The sequence below is a fragment of the Lipotes vexillifer genome, unplaced genomic scaffold (genome assembly GCF_000442215.2).
Source record: "Lipotes vexillifer unplaced genomic scaffold, Lipotes_vexillifer_v1.1 scaffold652, whole genome shotgun sequence".
NCBI classification, from domain to species: Eukaryota; Metazoa; Chordata; class Mammalia; order Artiodactyla; family Lipotidae; genus Lipotes; species Lipotes vexillifer.
In genome coordinates, this window is record NW_006779703.1 from 396204 (window position 1) to 397647 (window position 1444).

General features: G+C 66.3%; 1 protein-coding gene across 1 annotated transcript in view; it reads right to left on the reverse strand.

Moving 5' to 3' along the window:
* ERFE (erythroferrone) overlaps positions 1-1444 on the reverse strand; it is an 8381-nt gene that overhangs the window by 2425 nt on the left and 4512 nt on the right. The window contains 2 exon segments of the mRNA XM_007452912.1: positions 4-96; positions 169-425. Coding sequence (XP_007452974.1) covers positions 4-96; positions 169-425 — 350 coding nt within the window.

Below are 1444 nucleotides of genomic sequence, written 5' to 3' on the forward strand. Positions count from 1 at the left end.
GGCGGCGAGCGCGTAGAAGCCGGCGACGGGCGCCGTGTACTGGCCGCTGGTCAGGTTCAGGCCTGGGCCGCGGCGGAAGGCGCCCTCGGCGTCGGGCTGCGGGCGCACGGACGGTCACCCCGGGCCCGCCGCGCCCGCCCCGCCCTGGCCGCCCCGGCCCGGACTCACCACGTAGTAGACGCCGAGCTCGTGCAGCGCGCGCCGCTCCACCGATGCGTCCCGGCGCAGGCGGCAGTGGAAGGCGGCCTCGACGCGCGGCGCCCGCGGACCCGGGGCCAGGGGTGCAGCCAGCAGCGCCAGCACGCCCGCGCCCCCCGCCGCCGCCTCCTCGTCGTCCTCCTCGTCGTCCGCGGGGACGGCCGGCACCGCGGTGGGGCTGCGCGGGCGGGGCTCAGGCTCCGCGCACTCGCGTGTGCGCACTGCGCCTGGCACAGAGCGAGCGGTGGCCGCGCCGGGACCGCCTCGCTCGCCCATCCGTGTCCCGCCCGGAGCCCCTCCCCAAACCCGAGCGCTGCTGAGAGCGCGGGGGACCATTACCGGTTACCCCGGAACCGCGCGCCGGGCGCACGCAGTCGGGCCTGGCGGGTCTTTGGAAACTGCCTCCTGATCCTGCGGCTGCACCTGTTTCCTTTCACGCTTTGGCTACCAGGAAGCTCAGGGCTGATTCACCCAGGACCCTCGTTCTCCTGCTTCACCTGCCTATCCTACCGCTTCTTCCCCCTTCCCGCTGCTGTTTCTTCTGTTTATATTTTTGTTGTATCAGGGAATGCAACAGTTTAAGCCAGACTGGTCATTTTTGAAAAGAAGCTGGGAATAAATAAATAATTTTTCAGCTGTATTGCACATAATATGGAGGTTCTTCAGCCGCTGAAGCTGGTCTATTTAAATGAACGGTACATTAAATTGAAGGGGGGAAAAACACTCAGTAGCTCTTCACAATGACATTAACTCTAGTCAATAGCGTGAGCCGCGACTCAGCAGCTGGCCACAGTGCAGGGACACCGCCCTAGGTGCCGGAGCCCCGCTCAGCGCTGCTCTCTCCCCCTGCGGCCTCCAGCTCGGCTGCCCCATCCTCCTCCTCCCTGTGCTGCCCCCAGACACCATCCTCCTTGCCCCGTGAGGGCGGCCTCCTGGTGCCCTCCCATGCGGCTCTGAGGCCAGCGGCAGAGATCTGTCAGGAGAAGAGGCGGGGGCACAGGTGATCAGGGGGTAGAAGGGGGCCTGTGTTACTGGGCTGAGCCTCCAATCTCCCTGGTGTCACTGTGGGGATCAGAGGAGCACTTTGCAAGCTTACGGGGCCCTGAGCCCCCCCTGACAGTCCCCACCTGGGGGGCACGGGCTTAGATCTTTCAGCCTTTGCTAGGCTCACCGGACTTCCAGGTGGGGGGGCATGGATGCTGGTCCCCAGGCACCTGCTGAATACCGAGTGGCCAAGGCCCCCCTC